Raw genomic sequence first — 25,096 nt, 5'->3', positions numbered from 1 at the left:
ATATAAAAAAAATTTGTGCTATAATCTATGATGTTAACATTCACATTTCCATAAACTGCAGCCTAAGATTGTTTTTACATACAATTATCATATTAGCACTGCTTATATAGCGACATTTTTTCTTATATAATGCCAAAAATAACTTTTATGTATCATTTATACCTATTATATATCTTTTACAATGATTTTGCATTATTCAAACTAGTATATTACCTGAACAAATCATGCTTTTGAATTAATTTTTTTTTAATGAACTGGAAACTTCTTTGGCTTTCAATAACAATTAACTTAAATTTATTTTGGTAACATTGATTTTTGAGCAATGTCCACTGTTTGGCCCACTGTGCAGGTTGACAAAAATTTGATAACCTCAGACATTTTTAAGTCAGCATTGCTGAATGCTGAAATTTATTTAGAGGGCTGGTAATAGTAATATATATTAAACCCAATATAAAAGAGGTTTTAATTTAATAATGAAAAATGAAAAAGGAAATAATTAAAAAATAACAATTAGAAGTAAATAATTAAAGAAGTAACAATTGTATTTACTGCTTTGAACTTGATCAATGTCTTGTAAATTAATAAGATACTGTATTTAGAATGTTTATTAAATATTTTAATAATAATATGATTGTTATTTATACAATAAGTTGCCATTTATACAATAAGTGTTAGAATAAATAAAGTAAATTTGTCAACACTTTTATATTAAGAAAAAACTTATTAACAAATAGATAAAACTTACAAAAATATATATTTTTTTTCCTTCATAAACTCATATCTAAGTTATATAATATAATAGTGATTTGATACTTAAAATCATACATATATACATACATACATACATACATATACGTGTTTTATGAATAACCTATGTAATTTGTTTACTTTATTTTAAATATTTTATTTTTAAATATTTTACTTAATTTAGATTTTTTAAATTACAATTTCAAAAAATTTTAACTTAAAAATTTTAATTTTTACTTTTTTGAAGTATGAAATAATCTTTTAGTTTAGGTAAAGCAACCTGTAGCAGTATTGACAAATTTGTTTTTCTCAATTTTTTTTATTGCAATAAAATAGTTTTGTATTTTGTCATCTGTCTTTAGTAAATTGATATTATAAAAAGTAACAATTGAATGCAATTAATTTTTTGACATTTTAAATATCTCACAATATCGAGTTTGTGTATCAAGTACAGTTCTTAAGAAACTTCCTAGTAATCCTAAAAGTAGAGATTAAAAATAGTTTACATACGAATGTTACTGATGCAGCCTAAGCTGTTGTAAAATATTTGATGCCATTAAGTTAATGTTCAGTTTACAAAACTAATAGTGTCTTTTGTTGTTAAACAACATTAAATATATCATAGTCATTCATGGGTCTTAAATTGTAAACAGTAAACAAGACCTCATATCTTTTATCCTAATTTTTTCTTAATTTTCTTTGAAATGCAGCAAATGTATTCATTTATAGTATATTTTAAATTAATTAAATAACTAATTATTTTTTTTAATATCATTTATCACTTTTTAAGAATGGAAAAATCAATTGCTGTTCTTGCTCACCCAATTTATAAAATTTTTGAAACAGTTAAAGAATGTCTTCCAAATTATAAAGTTCATCAAATATATCACAAAGGGTTTGGCAATAGTACTGCGATTCCTGTGGACAATATTAGCTCTGAAGGTATTATTTTACTGTTGATTTTGTAATGTCGTTTGTAATGCTTTTGTCTATCTTTATGTTTTTTTCAATTTTTAACTAAATGTCACTTTAGAAATTAAATACAACTGTGTGGATAATGCCACTGTGGAATTAAAACAAATCGTCCCCTCAGTATTATCTTGTTTTATCTACAAATGTAATAAATAAAATGTTCTATCTAATATATAAAATTAATACAAAAAAAAATTATATTTAAATAAATACAATGTTTTATGTAATATAATATAATATATTATATTAGGTAGAACATAGTATTTATTTGCATATATATTTTTTTGTATTTATTTTATACATTAGATGAAACATTTTATTTATTACATTTGTAGATAAAACAAGATAATACTGAGGGGATGAAATGTTAAAGTGTTTTTTTCAGCTAAACAACAACAACTAAATTTGTTGTACTTTAAAAATATATTGGAACCCAAATTAGGCAAATTAGGGCTTTAAAAAAAAAATTGCCAACTATAAAAATAATGTATTATTAAGTGCAGAGTTTATAAAAAAATTTTAATTTTGATGAGCAGCTAGCAAATAACAGTTTATATAATAAACCAAAGCATAGCCCAACTTTTTTTCTCAGTAAAAAAATTCACCTGTAAAAATATTTTTAAATTTTTTGTAAAAAATCATTTTTTTCTTTCAATATTTTCAGAAATTTAAAAAAAATAAGAGACTTAATTCAAAAATTTTCTCATTTCAAATAAATGCATACAACAAATTACTTGTCTTCTTAATAATCAAAACTAAATAAAACATGGCCGCGGCGGATTCTTGCAAACTCTCATGTCTTATTCATTTTTTGAATTGTGAAGTTGAACAATCAAGAAATTTTACTAATTTAACTTATGAAAAGTTTATTTTATCATGAAATGAATGGCTTATGATAAGTGACAAAAATTCACAAGCTACGGGTAGTACATAAAGTTGCAAGTTACCCTGAAAATTTTGATATAACATTTTAGTGGTTATTAGGGTGGCCCTAAAAACAACTTTTTTGAAAAAAATCTGCTCCCACCCCTTAAATGTGTTCTATATAATACAAAAACACTAGGTTTAAATTTTTTTTGAAAAAAAAAATATTTATAGAGGTCCCCCAAGACCCTTTAATATTTAACGGGTCCCTAATATTTTCAAAAAAAAAGTTTCTCAAAAATAGGTCAACCTGGTACTTAAATGAAGCGCAATTATATAAAAATTTCAAAAATAATATTCATTTTGAAAAATAAATTTGAAACTTAAACTTATTTATCACAATTATCATGAAAAATTCACTTATTTCATTTTTGCTAAAAAACAAGATTTTTACGTAGTAAAACCTAAAATAACTATATTATTTCAAAATGAATGTTATTTTTGAAATTTTTATATAATTTCGCTTCATTTGAGTACCAGGTTGACCTATTTTCGAGAAACTTTTTTTTTTAAATATTAGGGACCCGTTAAATATTAAAGGGTTTTGGGGGACCTCTAAAAATATTTTTTATTCAACAAAATTTTAAACCTAGTGTTTTTGTATTATATAGAACACATTTAAAGGGTGGGAGCAGATTTTTTTCAAAAAAATTGTTTTTAGCACCACCCTAGTGGTTATACCAACTCTCAGTTGGTATACCATCTAAAATGGTACAAGTATTTCACAGACATATCTAAAATTGAATAAGCCAGAAAAAAAAATTGAATAATATATCTGAAGTTTTAAAATAGAAAATAAAATAAAATCTTCTCGATTGTCATCAGTTAGTACTTCAACAAATTCTTCAGTTTTGCAGCCACTTTGTATTATTTGTAAAAAAAAAAATCTTTATTATACAGATTTTCACAACAAAAAAAAACCTAGTTTATGTCAAACTTTTTATAGTGGTTTATTGCATTAAGCAGCTGAAGATAAGGATGATGAAAGTATTTTGTTACACATTAAAGACAAGGATTGCGTTGCTGTTATGGTGAGGTATCATAAAACATGTTACAATGAATATACAAAACTTTATAAATCTTTAATACCACCGTCAGAGACATCTACCAGCAACTTAATGTATAAGTTGTTCTTTGAATCATTTTGTAGACAAGTTATTGACACTAAACTCATCAAATTAAAAAAATTTATTGCCTTGGTTATCTTACTGAATATTTTATTAAAAAATTGTTAAAAGAGTAAAAAATTCAGATGTTAGCAATTATAAAAGCTGTCGCTTAAAAAATAAGAAATTGTTATCTTGATTTGGTATTTTATAAAATAAGATTAATAAATTGTTGTCTTGATTTGGTATTTTATAAAATAAGATTAATAAATTGTTATCCTGATTTGGTATTTTATAAAATAAGATTAATAAATTGTTATCTTGATTTGGTATTTTATAAAATAAGATTAATAAATTGTTATCTTAATTTGGTATTTTATAAAATAAGATTAATAAATTGTTATCTGATTTGGTATTTTATAAAATAAGATTAATAAATTGTTATCTTGATTTGGTATTTTATAAAATAAGATTAATAAATTGTTATCTTGATTTGGTATTTTATCAGCCGTTTTATCTCAGTCAAAGTGAATTTGTTTTTTATGAGGATATAGGTGCAGTTGTTTTAAATAAAGAAATTGATGAGCTTGGTTCTCAAAATTCACATGAATTAGATCTTTCAGAAAATAATGAGCTTGATTCTCAAAATTCACAAGAGTCAGGTCTTTCAGAAAATAATGAAACTGAAAGTGAACAAAAAAACAATTTATTTAATGTTAGTCATTCTGCCTTTCATCAAGTTTGTATGAAAATTACAGAAACCCTTAGATGTGGAACTGCGATTATAATTGGTTGACCACCACCAGCTTAATTTTTAGTCTTGCAAATATTGAAAGTCGAATTCCACCTACTCTTTTTAATTTTCTGTTAATAATTCTTGGTTATACAGATGAAGTTAATTACAAGAATGATGTCAAAATAGAGTTCAGGCTAAAGTTGAAAGTTCTATCTATTGCACAAGATTTATTGTTTATTTTTTCAAAAGGTAAAACAATAACATATAAATCTTTAGCATTAGCTACTGCTATCAAGCAAATGTCTGTTTCCTGTAAACTTGTAAGAATTTTAAATAACTTTGAACATTGCTGTTCTTCAATGACTTTGAGGGGGTTTGAAAGTGCAATTGCAACTAAACTCTAATTGCGAATATTCGGTTGTACCAAAAAATATTCAACAAAATATCTTTACTACTCTTGCATATGATAATGCAGATTTCATAGAAGAAACTCTTGGTGGTTAAATAATACTCCATAATTGGAGTGATATTTGGCAAACATTATAATTGTGGTGTTAGAGCTCGTAAATTGATGTATGAAGCACTTAGTCATCTGAGGTTTCAGTTGTTTCTTGCTTCAAAGACCAGAAAAGAAGAAGTTGACATTTTAAATTTTATTTGTGGTATGAAAGCGTGTTATGAAGATCCGGTCTTTGATGACAATATTAAAGTCCATTGTTCCAAGATATTATTATAAGTTATCAGACTTACGTTAATCACCAATGTACAAAGTCCCAGTTGTTTTTTTTCTGGAGTGTCTACTTAGAAATGATGCAATTAATGCTGTTTCATTTAAGAGCAGTTTGTACTGGAAATTTACATCTGCATCTATCTACATTTAACTCTATGTTGAGTTTTTTTTTACAGGTTGTATCAACTACAGCAGATATGCATCTTGCTATCAGTTAGGTATTGCCTATTTTTTTTTGTGTTGAAGTGTTTAGATTAAGTAAAACAATTTGTTTTATAACAATATACAGTTTACTTACAAGATAATTATCTTTTGTGTTTTTAAAAAACATTATAGAATCACTTGAATTATCTTATATGTTTGATTTTATAGTAATCAACCTAGAATAATTTCCTTTTTTATGCTTGACAGATATTTGTGGTGAAATGAGAGAAAACTGGATGGTTAAAAAACAGGCATCATATGGCTTTGCAGATATTGCATATGACCAAACTATAGAACAAACTTTTAACAGGAGTAGTAAAGTTATAGGTGGAATTGTAGGTATGACACATAAGCCAGGAGCTGTTAAAAGATGGGTGTTAACCCAAGTGGGGAGAGCTTTGTTAAATAAAGCAGCTGAGGAATTTGCAGAAGTATCTTCATTAACACGATAAACATAGTTGTAGTAACATTCCTTTTTTTATTAATGAAAATACATAATTGATCAAATGGATATAATTTTACATTCTAAAATTTTGAAAAGTTTTATAATCTAGGTTTTTAAATAGGTTTTTTAATTTTTTTTTAAAGAATGTTTTAAAATTATATTTTTAAACATGATATTTAGTTGTAGAAAAGACTTGAATGATTCAAGAATTAAAAAGGATGAAAAGGATGTTACATCAATTCAAGTGGGCAAGTGTTTTCTGTGGCAAGTGGGCAAGTTGCCACAGAAAATACTTAAAGAGATATACTTTGTCTTTGGGAAATAGGAAAACAAAAAGCTGAGAGTTTTATTAACAAAAATATTCTTTGCAAAGTAGGGATGCCAAATATTTGGGTTTTCAATATTTGTACAAATAATAAAAACTCCAAATAGTGAACCCCCAAATATTTGTACAAATACCAAATAGCAAAATGTAAGAAAATAATTGAATTGAAATCAATTGATTTCAATTCAAATTTTAGCTTTTATTTAAGAAGTGATATTTTAAATATACAAGCATATTCAATTTTTCTTCTTTAATTCTATTACAAAGTTTAGTCTTGAAGTTTCCAGCTACAGAAAAGACTCTTTCAACGTCTGTTGATGTTGCTTGCACAGTTAATAAGGCATCATGATCATCTGAAGTTTATCTGTACGTTCTTTTGTTCCTTCAAATGCCTTAATTTCATTTTTGATCGAAGATTTGACTGTTTTCTGATGGTTTACAAAGTAGTTGATCGTGTCATCAAGCTTGGATGTTGTATTTGAATTATTTTCATCATCATTTTCTTCTAACAATGATTCTGCAAATAGTCTTGTATTGAGTTCCTTAATTTCTTTTCTAATAGTTAGTTTTGACGAATATTTAAAATAATTATTTTCCTTTGGATAATCACTAGTGTGAAGAAAAATCAATGTTGATATTAAATCGACATTTCTTCGTGAATCAATTAGAGCTTTTAAATTTTCGAGCATTTTTTGCGAAGTTTCACTTTCCTGTGCGTTGAGTGTGTTAAATAAATAGATAAATGATCCTTCTGCCACCATCAAATTGCAGCATTTAGAGCTTAATTTTTTTAATAACTTCTTCAACAGGAATCAAACAATCTGTTATGTCTTTAACTTTAGTTTCAATGCTATCATCATATGAACCTTCAAATTCAATTATTGTAGATTTGACAATTTCTTTCAGTTCATAAAATCTCTGCAACATAGGAAGTACACTATTCCATCTTGTCTTGCAGTCAATTAATAGAGTTAACTCTTTTCCTGTTGTTTCTTGGACATTTTTTTTAAAGCGAGCAATTTTCAATTTTTCAAAGTTGAATTTTTTGATTACTTGGACCTTCTATTGATTCTGATGTATTCTTTCTTTCAAGAGATATATCCATACCATGTTTCAATTTTAAATGATTCATCAAATTTGTTGTTCAATAATTAACAATTGTACAAACTTCATTACAGTTGCCAACTTGACATTTTGCCTTATTTTTACTAATTTTTACAAAATGTTTCCACACTTCAAAATTTTAGTTTAGTCAACGTAACCTAAAAAAGCATGAGACTCATACCTGATAGTAGTATTTATAATACTTCTTTGTATAATTTTAATAGTTACTTGATTAAATTCACAATTAAACAAAGATAAATTTTAAAAAATTTCAGTAGTAGTAAATTAATTATGATATAAAATTCACGGAAATTGCATAACTTGGAAATTGAAAGAAAAGGTTTCGTAACAAATTAGATTTTTTTAAATATGACAATTATGTTTTTTAAAAAAATGCTGAAAAATAAATTAAAAATTTTTGCACTATTTGTATACAAATATTTGGGTAAAAATACAAATGTTTGGGTGACCCCAAATAGTGCTAAAAACACCAAATACCCAAATAACAAATAATTGGGTTTGACATCCCTATTGCAAAGAGCCAGGCATATTTTCTCCAATTAAAAAAACAATGTTGCATACATTTTCCAACATGCACAATAAAGTGCATACTAAAAATATAAAAGGGGAAAGGGCAGAAATAAAGAACACCACAAATTTGTTTGCTAAGTTAATCTTGCTGGAAAAAAGCAAAGATATTGACATAAAGGAAGTATCCTCTACAACCTCATCCCTTTTGCCATTGTAGATGGAACTTTAGTAAAAGCAACAAAAAGTTTTTTGTTAAGATTTTTTTAAGAGCCTGTTAAAGATTCACTGGTGTTGCCAATTGTTGAAAGTGGAGCTTAACTAGTGGATGCGATGGCACTGTTACAGACACTGTAAGTTAGAGTCAAAACATTTGGTGAGTTAGCTGAGTATATAATAAAATAAATTAATCTGTCCAGCTGTTATGGGTTTCAGCATGTGTTTAGGTGTCAGCATGTCGGCTTTGTTTCAGATAGGTATTTTAATCATAGTATTAAAAATATAGAATGAGTAAAAAGAATTACTCATGGAACTTTGATTATCCGTATATTAAATAAACTACAGCGTATACCTCGTCAATTAAAGAAGTTCCTTTCAAATAGCAAAAATAAAGAAGAGTTAATAAATTTTTTGTTTACTCATTGGAGTTCATTGAATACATTTTATTTCTTAATAAGAGTGTTTATTTAACTAATGAAGATAAATGTTATAAATTCATGTTATCAGCAAATAATGTGGTAGTATATGAAATAATCTCTTTTAAAAGTGACCACGAAGAAGCAGATACTCAATTAATGGCTCACTGTTATCATGCAGCTTCATCTCACCAAAATGTTGTAATTTGGAGTCCTGACTCTGATGCATTTGTCATTGCTTTACATGCTATCAAACATTTTGCTGTTAATGTATTATTTGCAATACTTTTTTTTTATTGTTGTTGTTGTTGCAATAGTTTGAAAAATATACAATAATGTTCTTAACGCAATTTACATTCTATTTACATTTTTTTTTGAGCAAAAATAAATTAAATAAAGTAAATAGAAACTTCATAGTTTTTTTTTAGTACACACACATATTTTCTTTCTAAAGTTAAAAGAAATCAGTGTCCCAAAAGTTATGTTGTTGTCCTACAAGTTAGAATAACTCCAATATGCTTGCATTAATCTCAACAGTACTTCAGTGAAAAATGAATGGTCAATTAGGCAGTTTGAAGTGCGTAAATATGCGCTCAAAATATTATATTATAATATTTTGAGCGCATTGTACTCTAAATATAACAATTATATAATATTTATAAATAAATATTATATAATTGTTATATTTAGAGTACAAATTTAGCATAATTAGGAATGTTACTATTTCCTAATAATGTACCAATTTTTTTTTATGTTTTTTATTTTACTTATTAGAATATGATGCATTATTAAAAGAAGTTGAACAGTTTGAAATTTTGATAGTTGATCATTATGATATGCTTCCAATCATAAATGACGTGAAAAATGTTAAATGGATGCAAGGAATATGGAGTGGTATGTTTTTTTAGTTGCTTTAATAAGAATTAGCTAATAAAATTGACGTAAAAATAGGTGATTTTAAAATAAAATTGAAAAGATAATTTTAAAATGTATTCAAAGTACTTAAGTTTCTCCTATTGAAATCTGCCCAAGATGAGTATTTTTATTGAGACACCATCTCTAGTCTTTACTCAACCAAGAGCCTTAAGGTAGAAGAAATTTTAGCTGAATGCAGTTAAAATCTGTTCAAAATAAGTATTTTTATTGAGACACCATCTCTAGCCTTTACTCAACCAAGAGTCCCAAAACAGGGAATTTTTATGTTGAAGTTTTTTTCTCCTAGCCTTTGCTTATAAAACCAAATCCTACAAGGCAGCAGGGGATGGAAGTACTGGGTTACATAATACCAGTAGCCGAGTGATTGTGATGATCCTGAACCTGACCTGGAGTAGTTAAAAGAAGTTACTTCTTGTAAACAGTACTTTAAAACATTAAACAAGATATTTTAGAAATAGATTAGGAAAAACAAAATCTAACAAAATACTAGAGATTAGGTTGAGTGTTTAAGTTGAGGTTGTATAGTTTTAAAGTGGCTGAGTTCACACTGCATCAGAGATTTAAACAGAACACAAGCATAAATAAAGGGCTTTCAGTAGTTGGTGAACTTTAACTCAGTAAAACTTAATTTTTTTAAGTTAATCGTTATCCCAACAATCTAGATCTTCTTATATTTATAAACGGTAATGTACTCAATGAGTCATCTACCATTCGTCAACTAGGATTAACTTCTAATCTTTCTTGGAAACCGCATATCAAATCAATTGCAAAATTAGCATCTGCTAAGGTTGCATCTCTTTATTGTGCTAGCCACTTTCTTACTCTGGATTTTATTCTTTATCTCTTTTTTTCTTTGAACATCTGCTCTTTGGTATTCACTTCCTTCATCTTGCTTTATAAACTACATCTTTTTTCTTCCAGTAACTTCCAACTCTAATAGTGGTTGCTTGCAGCCTTGGTAGAAGTGATGATGTTTAAAAAAAAATTACAATTAATATCGCTTGCAGTGTTAAAAACTGTTTATAAAAAGTTTTATCTATTAAATATCTATTAAATCTAAGTTTTTGTAATAAAAATATTTATAATTTTTAGTATAAAAATGCTTACTTTTAAATTGAAAAGTTTTTGTTTTTCTCCTGTATGGATTTGGCCATATACAGGGAAAAAAAAATTCAGACAAGTAATTTTAACACTTGTTAAAATTTTTTTAGAGAAAAGAAAATAAATTTTAGAATAAAATATTTTGTACATAGCTCAGGCTTATCCTTGGAAGTCTTATAAAGATCTAACCAATCCAAGTATTAGGTTTACTTTTTGTAATAAAACACTTAAGGGCTGTGCACATGCAGTTAAACATCAAGAAAAAAACCTTGGTAAAGAGTTGACCTGACTTAACATGGAAGCTATGATAAAGGAATAAAAGCTTCTCTGTTAGCGTGTTCAAAGAGGTGATACCAAAGTTGGATTTGTTACCAGTGAGAAGGAAAGCATCAGCGCATGAACAAAAAAATCATGAAAAAAAAAAGATAATCTTAAGAAAAGCATGAATTAAGGTGATAAAAGAAATTTGACAAAGGAGAAGAATGAAATGATTTTTTTAGTATTGTGTAGAAGAATGTGTGACCAAATAAAAGAGAATAAAGAGAAATTGAGCACAATCTTTTGTCAGAGAGGAGACACAAAGCAAGGAGTAAAGATAAGTGATTGTGATCCTCTGGAAAACAAGTTTGTAAGACCACATACACTAGAGAAAGATTTTTGGGGTTTTATTTTTTTATATATTCTTGGTTACTCTAGTCATTATACAGTTATAACATGAAAAAGGAACTCAAAGTGATTATTACTAGGCACCAGGAATTATAAACTATGCAATGGCTTCATCCTTAGCAATGTTTATATAATTGTAACACTATTTATACTTTGCTTTATTATAGTGGTTGAAAGAAACAACTTTTACAGAAGCTTCCTTTCTCAGTGTTAGAAAAAGGCTAGCCTTTTTCTAACACTGAAAAAAGAAGTCTTTTAATGCAGTAAAATATTTGGAAGTTTGATTGGGATTGTATGTTGCCAGTACCAGGCTGCTCTTGATCTGACAGCTGGAATAAATTACTGAAATATTACTGAATCAAATTACTGGTACAATTACTTCGACATTTTATAATACAATTTACTGCAACATTTTACTTGAACTTAAACAAGTTAACAACAAACTACAGGAACAAACTACAGTTAAATTCATAAATTCATAGAAATTTGATTTTTTACTTGTACTCTTTAAGGAATTGAGAAAATTTAATTTAAAAAGTTTAAAGGTTTTTTTATTATTAAATATCTGAAAATCTATGAATTATACTCAAATACACAATTTTGAAATAAGAGTATAACCCACATAAACAAATAAAATTAAGAATGAATAATAACTAATTTCTATTTATAATGTTTTCAACACAAAAGTTTATTTATACCTTAATGTACAATACAAAATGTTTCTAATTGTAACTTTCTTCCATTTCTTTTTTCTCCTTAAATACTATATATTCTTGTTTAGTTTTTAAAGTTTAGTTTTCACTAAAAATAGTTTTTGAAAACTCAAACTTGAACAGTTTAAAATAATTTTGATTATATCATTATGTATAGTCAGCATTGTTATTTTTTAAATTTCAATTTACCTCCCCAAGGCCATGAAGGCCGCAACAGTATAGGAGGCTACTTTTAGTTGCGGTTACAATCTTCTCTCAACTCTATAACTCGGAAACACTAACAAGGCTAAGAATTACAGATCTGATGAATTATTATTGTATTAGTTATATTTGATGTTATTATATTATTGTATTAATTATATTTGATGATCTGATGAATTATTATTGTATTAATTATTATTGTATTAATTATTATTGTATTAATTATATTTGATTGATAGGTTTTTTAAAAATAAAATTGATTAAAGTCTAAAAAGGCTTTTTTTAAATTAATTTTTTGATTGTTGTTTAAATAGGAGTTGATGTTTTAACACCATACTTTAACAAAGATTATCTTCCCAAGTTTCAATATACTCGATTTGGTTGCAAATTGAAACAACATTTATCAGAGTATGTCATTGCTCATATTATAAACACTGAAAGAAAAACTCATTTTCTTTACGAACAACAAGAAAAAACTATATGGTACTTTTTTAACCTTATTAAAAATTATTAAATATTAAACAGTTATAATTAAGTTATATATAATATAAATATTTAAAATTTAAGTAAATAAATGATAATTTACTTATTAGGTTATTGTTTATTATTGTTGTTAACTTATTTTAAATTTTTGCAAAAAGTAAAAATAAAGAAAAGTTAGTAAGACTGTGCATACTGAAATGCTGAGAATTTTAGAAGAAAGGGTTTGTTATAAATGTTTGAAATTGTTTTGAATTTTAGACTAGTTTTAAAGTATTTTGTTGTAAAAATAAAGTTCTCTAATCTAGAAATTTCTTTAAAAAAAAAATCCTTTAGAAAAAAAGTTGTGAAGCCAGTGCCCCATGGCCCCCCTGGTGTTTTCGGCTCTGTGAGAGTTGATTAGTGTTTCAGTATTGATTGTAGATGGGTTCGTTTGATCAGATAATTTGAGATTAATTAGATCAGATAGTTTGAGAGTCATAAATAAAGTGATCGATGGTTAATTACTGGTTAAATTTGATAATTTTGACCTCTTAAAATGTATTAAGCTAAATATATTGGTTTATCTTATAACAATATATTATTTATAGATATAGAAAAAGTGCTCAAAATGGCCAATTAAAATAATGGCTAATCAAATAATATGGCCAATCAATGATTTTAATAGAAAAGGTTTTAGTGCTCGAATCAATGATCACACAGTTTAGAATATTTAGTCTTTTAGTGTATCTAATCAATTTAGATTTCATGAATATTTGTTGTCTGTACTGTTTGTAATTGTTATTAAATGTTATGCAATTATTATAATAGTTTATAATTTTGTTGTTTAAAACACTTTTTTTGTTTACATATTTTCTATTGTTTTATTCATCAACAAGCTTAAATACAAATTATAACTATTTTTTCCATATCATATATTATCATATATTATTATATATTATCATGTATTATCATGTATTATCATATATTATCATATATTAGGTGCCAAACAAAGATACTAGAAAACAGCCCCCCTTATCGTATTTTATCTCAGCTGTCTGTCTCAATTCTTGGAGCAGGAGAGATTGGTAAAGAAATTGCAAAACATTGCAAAGGTTTTGGGATGACTGTTTATGGTATGGTATCTTATCAAAGAGAAAATGAAAATGAAAACATTGATGAACTTTTTACTCCTTCTTCATTGGTTAATTACTTAGAAAAGTCTGATTATGTTGTTAATACTTTACCTAAGACACCTCACACAACTGGAATCCTCTCAAATTCAATTTTAAAACATTGTGCTAAGCGTCAATCAGTATTTATCAATGTTGGTCGAGGCAATGTTTTGACTGATGCAGATGTTGTTGAAGCAATAGAAAATAAATGGATTCAAAGTGCTGTGCTTGATGTTTTTGAAAAAGAACCATTGTCATCTGACAGTAAGCTTTGGAATTCGCCAAATGTCACAATCACTCCTCATGTTGCTAGTTGCTTTTTAGCAAGAGAAGTAATTTTTTATTGTTGTTAAAATACATTATTTTTATAATTTTTTTTAAATATATAACTAATTACTATTTATAACACTAATATAATTGTTACTTTGTCTAAATTCAAAATTGGTTTGTTATTACAATTTTATGACTGCAAGTAATAGTAACATAAAATGAAAAAAAACTAAATAACACAATAACAAAAGTTTGATACGATAAAATATATTAGCAAGTTGCATTGTTGTTTTTCATAAGTGAAGTTTTTTAAACATTTTTATAATTTTTTTTTTAGTTGGTTGAAGTATTTATTCAAAACTTAAAGCTTTATGAAGAAGGGAAACCTTTAAATTATTTGGTTGACTGGGTTAGGGGTTACTGAAATAATAAAATGTACTTATTTGAATTTTTGTTTTTTAAAATAAAATACTTTTATATAAGTTAATACATTTTATAATTTAAGAATAAACAATAATAATAAAATACAACAATATAGTTTGTTATATTATTTACTGTATTTTATTTTTTGTAACTGTTGATACCTGTTTATAAAAGATATTTTTATAACACTGTAGAGTTTATATAACTTAATATGTATGATTTTATAATTACAAATTATAATTATAATAGACTTTATATAATTTAATACCTATATTTTTAACATTATTCTAAGTCTCAAATTAAATAATGCCTTTATATAATTTGAAATTTTTTAGAATGAAAGTGTTTTCATATTTAAAAATAGTTATATATTGAAATATGATTTTTGATAAGATTAAATAGCATTTTTGAAAACTCTGTGTATCCAAATTTAGTATTATTTTGATGTTTAAAAAATGAGTTTTAAGGTTAACATCCTTAAAATGTGACTTTGTGTAACAAATTGCAAACTCATAAATTTCTATTTTACAATTTTATTATTTGTATTAACAACCAAGCGTTGTCATAAGTTACATATTATTACAATTTATTTTAATTTGAAACAAATTTATCTAATCTTGGTAGTTTTAGCAATTAACTTTTAAAGTTAAATATAAAAAAGAAGTTTAGAAGAATTCTATTGTTTGTATTAGCAACCTATTGTTGCCATAAATTACATTATATTACGATTTTTTTAATCTGTAAAATATTCACTTCAAAATTTAAAATTTTTTTTTAATAGATATAGGTAATTAAAAAAAAAAAAAGTAAAAGAAAAAAATTAAAAAGAACTGAATTAAGAAGAAAACAATAAAGAAATGGTATTTATAACTTTTTTTATTATTATTAAATTATAAATTTCATTTTAATATTCTTTATAACTTAGTTATTCGTGCTCAATATATTTTTTAGGGTGAACGTAAAGGTGTCAACAAGTATTATCCACCTGATTATGACCCTTCAAAGGTATGTTTTTATGTCCTGTCATCTCACCTCTCTCTTTCTTATCTCTTTTATACATTTTCTCGTAAAAAGTGGACTTGTGTGTTATATTTTAAATTTTGACTATATTTTATTTTTTACTACTTCTTTCATTTAAGTTTTAATTGAATTCAAACTTTTCCTTATGCTCTACTTACTGTTTTAGTAAAATCTGATATTTTTCTGGTTTTCATAAATTATAATAAAAAAACTTATATAGAACTTATTATATATAAATTGACACTTTAGAATAAGTATTTGTTGAATTCAAGACTTAATTTTTTTTTGAAACATTGAAATGTTTTTTCCATACACAGCTTCCGAGGTCATATTGTTCCATGTGTCAGCAACTCGGTAAGAAAAAAATCCAAAATTGTTTGCATATTTTATACAGTTTGCAAAAAAATCAAAAACAGGTTACTAAGTCATTTTTTAGATGTCGAACTTCAAGTGATTTCAAACCAAACAACTGTCAATTTTTGTAACAACTGCTTATTTAGGGCTAAATCTTGTCTTAAAACCATGTCACAGTACGAATTATATAACTTTATATCATCCGCATAAAGTTTTAAAGAGCCATCCCAATTATTAGTTATTGCTGTTAAATCATTAACATTTAATATAAATAATGTGAGACCTTACACACTGTGGAACTCCACTAACAGTGCGTAATGGAACTCCACTCCACTAACCCCACTAGCAGTGTGCATTAGGTTTAAGAGAGCACTACTGACCTTGACTTGTTGATTGATGAGAAATGCAGAAATCCAATTCAGGTTACCTCTTATATTATACAATGCAATGCGAGATGAAGTTAAATACTTTTTGGAATTAAATATATACAACATCCATTATTTGGTGGTTATTAAGTGTGGTATTCCGATCTTTAGTAGATTCTAAAGGTTTTATTCAGAGAAATTGTGCTGATTATGAGTTATTAAGCTATGATGATTTGTGATTTGTGTCTTATTGAGCTATTTGTACTTTTCTATTTCTATTCTATTCTACAGTAGATAGCTATTCCCCTGCCAATTTTTATATGATCCTTACAATTGATTGAGTAATCTTCTGTACAATCAATAGAGTCAGATAATGGTTAAAAATGTTTCACAACCGCAAATTACATTAAATTACATTGTTATGGTTACAGCATGATTGTTTGGCCTCTATGGTTTAACTTCCTGTGGTTAAAAAATAGTTGCTAATTTACAATTTTAACAACTCTGTCGTTTATATACCATAATAATATAGCAAAGATTCTGAATTTTCCTAAATTTTTTTTTCAACATTAATCTCTTAACAACTTAATATCTTTCAGTTAAATCAGGGTTAGTAAAAACATTTTTAAACTCACTTGAGTTTTTCAATAGTTTTGTTGCTTTTAGTTGCTTGAGCTTTTTAAATAAAATTATGATCTATCTTATTATTTAAAATAATAACAAAAAGTGGTTGCTTATCTATTTTCAATTTGATTATAACTTAACTTCAACTTTCTAATTAATTGTATTAAAAACTTTTTTTATCAATTTATCAAATTTGATGCATTAAATGATGCATTCACGTTTTTCCCTTTCCTTTTTTGTGTCTGTAAAATTTATTATTTGTAGTTGCTTGTAGTTTTGTTGGTGTTTTTTCCATTTACAATCCTTGTCCATTATACTAAGGGTGTTGATTTGAGAGGTTTGGCATTTTCAAGCTCTTTTCTTCTTTCTGATATAAGTATGAATTTTTTAGTTCCTTGGTAGTAATGTTGACTGAACATTGACCATAGTTAATATGTTATAAACATAGATTTTTTTCACAAAAATTGAATCTTTGAAAAATATTTTTGTTGCTTTTTTTTTTTTTTTATATTTTAAATAGTCATAAACTTTTATTGATAGAGGCGTAAACTTATGTTCTTACTTTCTCAAACTTTTATCAAACAAAAATTTATAAATATTTGATTGGAATTTAGGGTGGACTTAACAAGTTTCTTGGAACTCATGCATTGAGAGAACGTGCAAGAAAACTTCATGAAGGAATTCTTATAATTAGGTGATGTATATAATTTTTAAATTAGTTTATATCAAAAATTTGTTTTATCTAAAATAAGTTAGTCAAGTTTTGTTTAAAATTTAGAAAATTTAATTTATTTTTGATGAAAAACATTTTTTTATGAGAGTTTTTTTTTGCAAGAATGTTTTTTATAATGTAATTTTTAATGTAAAAGTTGTATAAAATTTTTATTTCTTAACTTACAAGATTTCACCAGATTTTTATTTTTTTTTAATCAAAGTTATTCGAAAAGAGGAACAGAGGAAGAGAAACAGATTAATTTATAAAAAGAGGAATAGATTAATTTATAAAAAGAGGAACAGATTAATTTATAAAAAGAGGAACAGAATAATTTATGAAAAGAGGAACAGATTAATTTATAAAAAAAACTCATAAGGTGAAAAATACAGAAATGAATGAAAATGCATTTATTATTTGTTTCTGCATTTTGTTGTAGATATATTTTGTTTTTTGACTGCAGCCTTGTAGTCTGTTTTAGAAAAAAAACATCAAAAAAAAATTTTCAAAGACAAACTTTTAACATATAAGCTGTGAGTTATTTTAAAAAAAAATAAGTCACTGCTTCTATTTTATAAGTTTTTTTAACTCACTTGAAAAAAAATTGGTTTTCTTTTTTTCGAACATAAAAAATAGTTTAAATATAAGTATTGCTTGCAACAGTGTTTGTCCTAGTGATGGTTGTTACTTTAGTTGCAATATTATTAGATTTGTAATAACTTTTTTTAAATTTTTTTATTTTATGTTTAATTTTCTATATAATTTTTTTAAATTATTTATTTTCAGGTTTGAAATGCCATTTAATGTATGGTGTCTTGGGTGTAATAACCACATTGGCATGGGTAATTTTTTTCGATTGTATGAAAGTTTTTTATCTCAAAACTGAATGACACATGTTTCTAAAATACTTTTAAAATTTTTTAGGTGTTCGTTATAATGCGCAAAAGCGTAAGATGGGAAATTATTATACCACACCAATTTATAAGTTTCGAATGAAATGTCATTTATGTGATCAACATTTTGAGATACAAACTGATCCTAAGGTAACATATTTTGGTTATCAAAATTTCAAGTTTTGTGTGTAGGAATATATATATATATATATATATATATATATATATATATATATATATATATATATATATATATATATATATATATATATATATATATATATATATATGCGTGTATGTATATATATATATTTATGTACATATATGCATATATATATATATATCCATTTGGTATTCTGAAAAGTGACTATATTATCCCTGCTTTCTGGTGGGTTTTTTTGATTAATTTTATTCTTTCTAAATTTATGCAGTTTATTATTAAATGTTTTATGTTAATTTAGAACTGTGACTATCTATTACTAAGTGGATGTCGCAGGAAAGAAGAAAGGTGGGATACTGAAGCTGCTGGAAATGTGCAATCAATGGGTAATATTAAATAACATGTTGATATCAAAACTTTTTTTATATATATGTAGTTTCAAAAAAAAACTTTTACTAGAACGTGGTATGAAACAAAAACTAATGTCTGATGCTATGTTTAAACTTGAACATCAGTCAACTGACACTTCTAAGGCTAAAAAAGTCGCACCAACATTGACACTGTTAGAAGAGTTAAGGGAAGATTGGAGTGATGATTTCAGAATAAATCAATTACTGAGAGAAAAATTTAGAAATGAGAAGAAGGAAATTCTTAAAGATGAAGTAATAGTTTTTTTTTATTTTTGTTTAATACAACATTTTGACTAAAATGTTGACTGACTAAAATGTTGATTGACTAAAATGTTGATATAATACAAGATCTTGAATAAATTTGTTGACTAAAATTTATCACCTTAGTGATTTTGGTCAACAACTATTAAAAAATAACAAATGCTAAATAAAAGATGTATAAAGATTAAAAAAAAAATTTACTTTAAAGTAGAATAATAATTAAATCATCATAAAGTAATAATCATAAAGTAGTATAATGATATATAATATAATAATAAAAATAATAAATCATATCAAAATAAAATTGTAATATAATATCAAAAAATATAAAATCAAAAAATAAATTGATGTCATGATGTCACGATCCTAAAACAATTGATGTCATGATCTTAAAACAATTTGTCTGTACTTTTATCAGAGTAGCTGCAGCTGTTTGGAGCTAAGAATTCATTCAGTGTAAAAAATTGAAAAATTTGTCTTTTTAGTTATTTTTACCTTTCTTTCTTTATTTTTTTCATGGATTTTGCCCATGAATTTAAACCATAAACGTTGTAAGAGCCAGTTATTTCATAAAGATTAAAAGGGCTTGTTCAAAATTTAAAGGCTTAGCAATTCTTTTAACCTTTAAGATTGTGGTATCAGAATATGGAGTTAAACCCTTAAAATTGTTGTACCAGAATGTGAAGTTAAACCCTTAAAATTGTAATATAAGAATGTGGAGTTAAAACCTCTCTAACTTCTGTGTATTCAGTACAGTACAGTGCAAAACATTCTTGAATAAGTAGATAGAATTTCTAGAATTAGTATGTTTCTCAATTTTTAATTTACTATTAGTTGAATTATTTTTGTTGGTATTAAAAATTTTTAAGGATATATGTTTAAGAACAGATTATCTTTTTTGTAACATATTTTGCAAAAAAAATACAGCAAACGGACCACAGGTACAAAACATGCTCTCAGCAACAGACTTATTGAGGGAAAATAATTTTTGAAAAAAAAATTGCTTTATCAGGGCTCGAATTAACGCAAAAAAATCTAATCGCGAAAAAACAAAATTTTTTTACCTAATTGTTATTTTTTCAACATGTAATCTCTCATGTTTAAATATTATCTTTTATTTTTTTTGTTTGGCGGAGTTTAAAAAAGCTTAAGTTACTGTTATAATTTTCAGCTTTAGTTATAATTTAAAGTTTAAGTTGTTATAGTGTAATGAACAAGTAACGTATAATAATATATAACGTATATAATGTATAATAATAATAACGTATAATGTTTTAAAAATATAAAGAGCTTGTGTTAATGTAAAACCATTTCGTGACCCTAATACCTTAATAACATAATACGCTTTTAAAATAAAACGAAGCGAATAAATAAAATTGTTCTAATTAATAAATTAAAACATTGTCATAAAACTTCATATTTGCGCAAAAATATGCGTATAGACCAGCGCTGGTCAGATTTTTTGGCATAAGAGCCACATTCAAATACTTACGTGAGCCGAAGAGCCGCATTAAAAATTTTGTTAAGAAAATTATTATGCTTTTTTTTTTAAAGATTTTTTGCAAAAAATTTAGATAAATAATAAGTGTTTTAAAATACTTTATGAAGTTGAAAATTAAATTTTTTATGAAAAGAAATAAATTTTTCTGAAGAACTTTTTCTAAAAAAATTTTTGTGTACAAATTTTATGTTTACTACTAGTTTTTATGTTTAAATTGAAAAAAAAAATTTTTCAAGGGCAATAACTTTACTTTAAATGTAAGCTTGTTTAAAATTTCAAGTTATCTTGAGTGTTTTGAAAAATTCATTTCAATCAAGTTAAATAAAAGTCTGATTCTCTTTTACTCACACTAGAAAACCAGTTATAGAATTGTTAAAAGAAGCATGTTCACATAAGTTTTTAAAAAAGTAACAAAATTACAAACAGTTATGAATTTTCCAATCAGGCACTAAGATTCTGAACTTTACTGTTAAGTCTCTTAAAATCTGGCTTCAAGCTTGTAGTTGCTGTTCTAAGTAACTCTGACAAATGCTCAGTGGTGAGATTTGCATGATACTTTGATTTGAAAAATTTCATAGTCGAAAATTAAGATTCACATGTGTATCTTGAACCAAAAATTGAAATAAATTTTATACTAATTTTTTTTAGTAAGGGATACTTAACCTCAGGCACTATCTTCTAAAATTCCAATAAAATTAGTGTTTTATGCAGCATCAGAAGATTTTGATCTTCTTGGATCAAGTTGAGATACTTCTTCAATCACGCTTGATGGAATTGGACTACCATCAATAATAATATCAATTAAAAAAGGATTTCATATAAATCCTAAAGATGATTTAACTACATGCAAATCTATAAACATTTTTTTAAATTCTTCTAGTAAATTCTGTAATTTTTTCCTGTATGATTCAATCTTATGATCATACTGAATTAAAGGATTAGAAATAATCATCTTTTTCATTTGAGGAAAATGGTTAAAGGTTTTTAAAGTAAGATCTTTCTGAAAAAAGATAATTTTTTTTTGAAAACTAAAAATAGTTTGAGCAAGATCAGATATAATTTTTTCTTTTCCCTGAAGAGACAAATTCAGACTTTGTAAATGTTGCATTATATCAGTCAAAAACAGAAGATCTTGCAAAAAATTCATATCACCAAGAATTTTAAAAGTCATTTTCTTTTCAATCAAAAAAGATTAAATTATTTCTAATAATTCTACGAACTTATATAAAGCATCACTACTTGAAAGCCACTGTACAGCACAGTAAAATGATAAGTCATTTGGTTTGTCAGCAAGATCCAATTCATTAATAAAGTTTTTAAACAGTCTGTGATTTTTAGCATTTGATCGAATATAATTTACAATTTCTGACACTGATTTTAGAACGATTGAAAAATTAAAATGTTTTACTACTAAATGTTCTCGATGAATTAAACAATGAACTGGAATGAACTCTGGATACTTAGGATCACTTTTTAATAAACCAATAAGCCCAACATGTTTGCCAACCATTGCTGGTGCACCATCTGTAGCAAAACTAACAAGTTTGTTGATAGGTGCATTGGCTTTAACTAGAACTGTTTCAAGAGCTTCCTTTATATCAACTCCATGAGTTGTATCTTTTAGCTCAACCAAATCTAGTAATTCTTCTTTAACAATTACATCTGATGTTACATACCTAACAAATACTGCCATTTGAGATTTATCTTGAACATCTGTTGATTCATCCGGAGCTAAACTAAATGCTTCACAGTTTTTTAAGTCATTCAACAATTGCTGCTCAATATCAGCACTAATCAGATATTCTTCTTTCATGTATGTCGAGAAATAGGAATCTGTGAAATTAATCTTTGGATTTTGCTATTTTTAGGATCTAAAACTAAGAGGACATCTGAAATATTCTCCAGTGTATGGATGTTTTTCTGTTGCAATGTTCTATGCTATAACAAAACTTGCTTCTGTTGTAATAATTGATTCTTTTCTGAAAGATGAAATATTTATTTAATTTTTAATTATCATTTTGAGCAACTCAATTTTATTTTTCCTGTAATCTGAATTTAATGGATATTCCTTGTAAAAATTTATATGATTAGTTTCATAGTGCTGTTTAACGTTCCCTGACTTGTTATGAGCAAGTTCTTTATTACAAATTAAACATTGTTTTATTTTCTTTTTATAAATGCAAATTTTTCTGTCCGATCTTCATTAAATATTCTTTTCTCGTCATGAATTTTTCTTTTCTTACTGCTGTTGCGAAATGATTTATTGTTAGTATTTACTTTATTCATTTCGAAAAAATAAGTTCTGTGATTAAATAAAGTTAATACAAAAAGAGCCCAAATGAAATTCCAAGAGCAGCATGCGGCTCGCGAGCCCCATGGACATTCCAAGAGCCGCATGCGGCTCACGAGCCATGTTTTGGCCATCCCTGGTATAGACTATACAAGTTCATAATCTATAGATTACAAACAAGTAAGATCCAAGCAAAAAAACATTAGATGTTAAACCACGTTTTTTATATATAATCGTTTCTTGATCTAGTGTACTATTAAAAATTTAAGTATAGATAAGTTTTTCATTCAAATAGTATTTTAATTGATGTTTTTATTTAATTTTTTTATTTAAATTGTTTTCCAATAAAAAGTGAAACAAAAAAATTTGGTTTAATAAATCGAATTATATTTCTTTAAGTTTAGGAATATGATTAAATTATTTTTTAGAAAAAAAATTTTTTGAACAGAAGTAAAATAATTTTAATTTTTTATAATTTAATTTTAATTTTAATTTTTGCAATTGTTTAAATAGATTTTCTATTTCTTAAATAACGTTCTTAAAAACAACATATTTATAGAAAAATAGTATTTATAACTTAATATATATTTTAGTATACTTAAAGTAGTAAAATTAATTATATAAAATTGTTGATAAAAATAATATCTTAAATTATTTATAAGTGAATTTGCTGCAACGTTTAAAAAACCAGGTTGTTATGTTAAAAAAAAAAGAATGAAGAAAAAATTCTCTTTACCGTCTTTTCCCTTTTCAACTTTTCGCTTTAAGGACCTTTTAAAATATTATTTGGCTTCCACGCAGAGATTTAAAGTAATTTAAATTCAAAAGTGTTATGTTGATTGAAAATCTCCGTGCGAAGACGCAAATGATCATTCTATTCAAAAAATAAATTTAGAGTGATGTACTTTATAGCAAAAACATTACTTTTAAGAATGTCACACACAAAAAAAAGCTAAATTAGTTCATAAATAGATTTTAAAATATATTTAAAAAATACAAAAAATATGCATCATAAGGCTTATTTCAAATATGAAAAAAATTAGGAAGAGAGGAAGGATAGAAAAATTAATTGAGCATATGTTTAGAACAAGATAAAGACACTATAGTAAAGCATATAATAGAAAAAATAAAAAACAGAATATAAGCACTGCACATGCGATAGAAATGTTAAACTCAGAATCTTAAGGAAAATCATGACCCATGTGTAAAGTCTAAAAAGAAATTGAATAAAAAATACAAAAAAAATATTTTATGCCTATAGCGGGACCATGAGCTGACATTTTATCAGTTCAACACTCCAAGCTAGATACCTTGATGTAATGGACAAAAATAGAAAATATAAGAAAATAAAGAAATTAAAAAAAAACTAATAGCTTGTAACAATATAAATTTGAAAAATAAGATAATAAAGATGAAATGAAGTAATGTGAAAACAAAACAAAGCACCTAAAGTAATATGCATATATATATATATACATACATACATACATACATACATACATACATACATACATACATACATATATACATACACATATATATATATATATATATATATATATATATATATATATATATATATATATATATATATATATATATATATTCATATACACGCACTCAGGGCCACAATATATTTACCAATGATGTTTCTGAGAACCTGATAAAAAATGGCTAACATCGCTAGTCAGGGATGCATATTTATCATTGCCTGGTTGTCTATATCAGTTATTATCGAAAAGCTAAACACCCAAATACCTCCTAGATTTAGGCAACATTAATAATTTTCAGAAAAAAATTTGGATATAGAGATGCACAAAAAACATAACATGTACAATAAAAATAAATATAATAATAAAAAATGGATACAATAACCCAATAAATATTACCAGTATAAACAATAATATATAGCATAAACATATACACATTAAGATGTAAAGACCTTCTAATACAATATTATTCACTGTATAATAAACAAAGAAAATGGAAAGAAAATGATAATTGTCCATATATAATATAAAGGTGGAAAACTAGTTATGTTAGCTGACAGACATGAAACTGAAACAGAACTGTTGTCAAAAAAAATAAGATTTTAGTTAAAGACAT

At 25.5% G+C, this 25,096-nt stretch overlaps 2 protein-coding genes across 2 annotated transcripts in view; both read left to right on the top strand.

Moving 5' to 3' along the window:
- Positions 1–1,501: 1,501 nt before the first annotated feature.
- LOC101237283 (glyoxylate/hydroxypyruvate reductase A) lies at positions 1,502–14,425 on the top strand. The gene is made up of 5 exons (XM_065801642.1): positions 1,502–1,689; positions 9,231–9,350; positions 12,388–12,556; positions 13,535–14,039; positions 14,315–14,425. Exons 1-5 carry the CDS (start codon positions 1,539–1,541, stop codon positions 14,399–14,401), a joined length of 1,032 nt encoding a protein of 343 aa, XP_065657714.1. The 5' UTR covers positions 1,502–1,538; the 3' UTR covers positions 14,402–14,425.
- Positions 14,426–15,166: 741 nt separating this feature from the next.
- Positions 15,167–25,096, top strand: part of LOC100215068 (probable splicing factor YJU2B) — an 18,490-nt gene continuing 8,560 nt past the window's right edge. The window contains exons 1-7 of the mRNA XM_065801641.1: positions 15,167–15,260; positions 15,352–15,405; positions 17,378–17,457; positions 18,262–18,317; positions 18,400–18,518; positions 18,830–18,914; positions 18,988–19,190. Of these exons, the coding sequence (XP_065657713.1) occupies positions 15,258–15,260; positions 15,352–15,405; positions 17,378–17,457; positions 18,262–18,317; positions 18,400–18,518; positions 18,830–18,914; positions 18,988–19,190 (600 nt within the window). The 5' untranslated portion in view covers positions 15,167–15,257. The remainder of the gene's footprint in view (positions 15,261–15,351; positions 15,406–17,377; positions 17,458–18,261; positions 18,318–18,399; positions 18,519–18,829; positions 18,915–18,987; positions 19,191–25,096) is intronic.

This window comes from Hydra vulgaris, chromosome 07, assembly GCF_038396675.1.
Source record: "Hydra vulgaris chromosome 07, alternate assembly HydraT2T_AEP".
NCBI lineage: Eukaryota > Metazoa > Cnidaria > Hydrozoa > Anthoathecata > Hydridae > Hydra > Hydra vulgaris.
This window is presented reverse-complemented; position numbering and strand designations above follow the sequence as displayed.

What these genes read in the sequence shown, in the direction of transcription:
- LOC101237283 (XM_065801642.1), top strand. Translation starts at nt 1,539, where the DNA reads ATGGAAAAATCAATTGCTGTTCTTGCTCACCCAATTTATAAAATTTTT. An exon ending in GATGCAAGGAATATGGAGTG is followed by an intron (nt 9,351 to 12,387) that starts GTATGTTTTTTT and finishes TTGTTTAAATAG; the next exon opens with GAGTTGATGTTTTAACACCA. An exon ending in GTTGCTTTTTAGCAAGAGAA is followed by an intron (nt 14,040 to 14,314) that starts GTAATTTTTTAT and finishes TTTTTTTTTTAG; the next exon opens with TTGGTTGAAGTATTTATTCA.